Below are 778 nucleotides of genomic sequence, written 5' to 3' on the forward strand. Positions count from 1 at the left end.
GTCTGAATTAGGTGCATCTTTATATGTGTATCCATACATACAGTGCTTCCCCTAACACAGCATTTAGAACACACTGTTATTGAAACTATCTTTCTATACTCTCTACTTCCTACTATACTGTAATATAAGGGCAAGGTTCATTTCACCTAGTTCAGCAGGTTAAGGCTAGTTCTTAGTAATGCCAAGCACATAGAGTGTTCAGCAAATATTTGTTCAGCAAATCAATTACTTAAATAATCTATGTGCCTGTAAAGTGACAAATAAAATGGTTAGTATCTGTTCATAACTGTTTATAGGTACTGCAGTGAAACTCTATAGTTATGGTAAGCTATATCTAGTGATTAAGAACAGTCTTCGAAAGAAGACGACTTGGGTTCAAATCATATCAGCTGTGTGACTTTGAGAAAGTTAACTAACATCTCTGTGCCTCATTTTCCTTGTCTGTGAAACAAAGATAACAAAAGGACACAGGGTTGTTTTGAGCATTCAAAGAAATTATATATGTAAAGAAAATCAGAACAGATCCTCACACATAAAAAGTGATATGAGCTAGTGATCTGCAGTGTTGCTATTATTATTTAAAAACTTACCTGATCACCCGGCTTTCCACTTTCCCCAGGAGGCCCTGGGGGACCAGGAAGCCCCTGAAACAAAAGTAAGCAAATAAAATTGTGAATATGTAAAAGTTTAATAGGCTACCAATGTTAACAGTTTACCTTTTACAATTCATAGTGTCTCCATGACTATATTTTCAAACGAAAGATATTGTTTAGACACA

General features: G+C 35.2%; 1 protein-coding gene across 1 annotated transcript in view; it reads right to left on the bottom strand.

Annotated features, from left to right (window-relative positions):
- Positions 1-778, bottom strand: part of LOC103609726 (collagen alpha-2(V) chain) — a gene marked incomplete at its 5' end in the record, with an annotated part of 41,147 nt that overhangs the window by 30,401 nt on the left and 9,968 nt on the right. The window contains one exon of the mRNA XM_008594017.1: positions 591-644. Coding sequence (XP_008592239.1) covers positions 591-644 — 54 coding nt within the window. The remainder of the gene's footprint in view (positions 1-590; positions 645-778) is intronic.

The sequence above is a fragment of the Galeopterus variegatus genome, unplaced genomic scaffold (assembly GCF_000696425.1).
Source record: "Galeopterus variegatus unplaced genomic scaffold, G_variegatus-3.0.2 Scaffold10000, whole genome shotgun sequence".
Classification (NCBI taxonomy): Eukaryota; Metazoa; Chordata; class Mammalia; order Dermoptera; family Cynocephalidae; genus Galeopterus; species Galeopterus variegatus.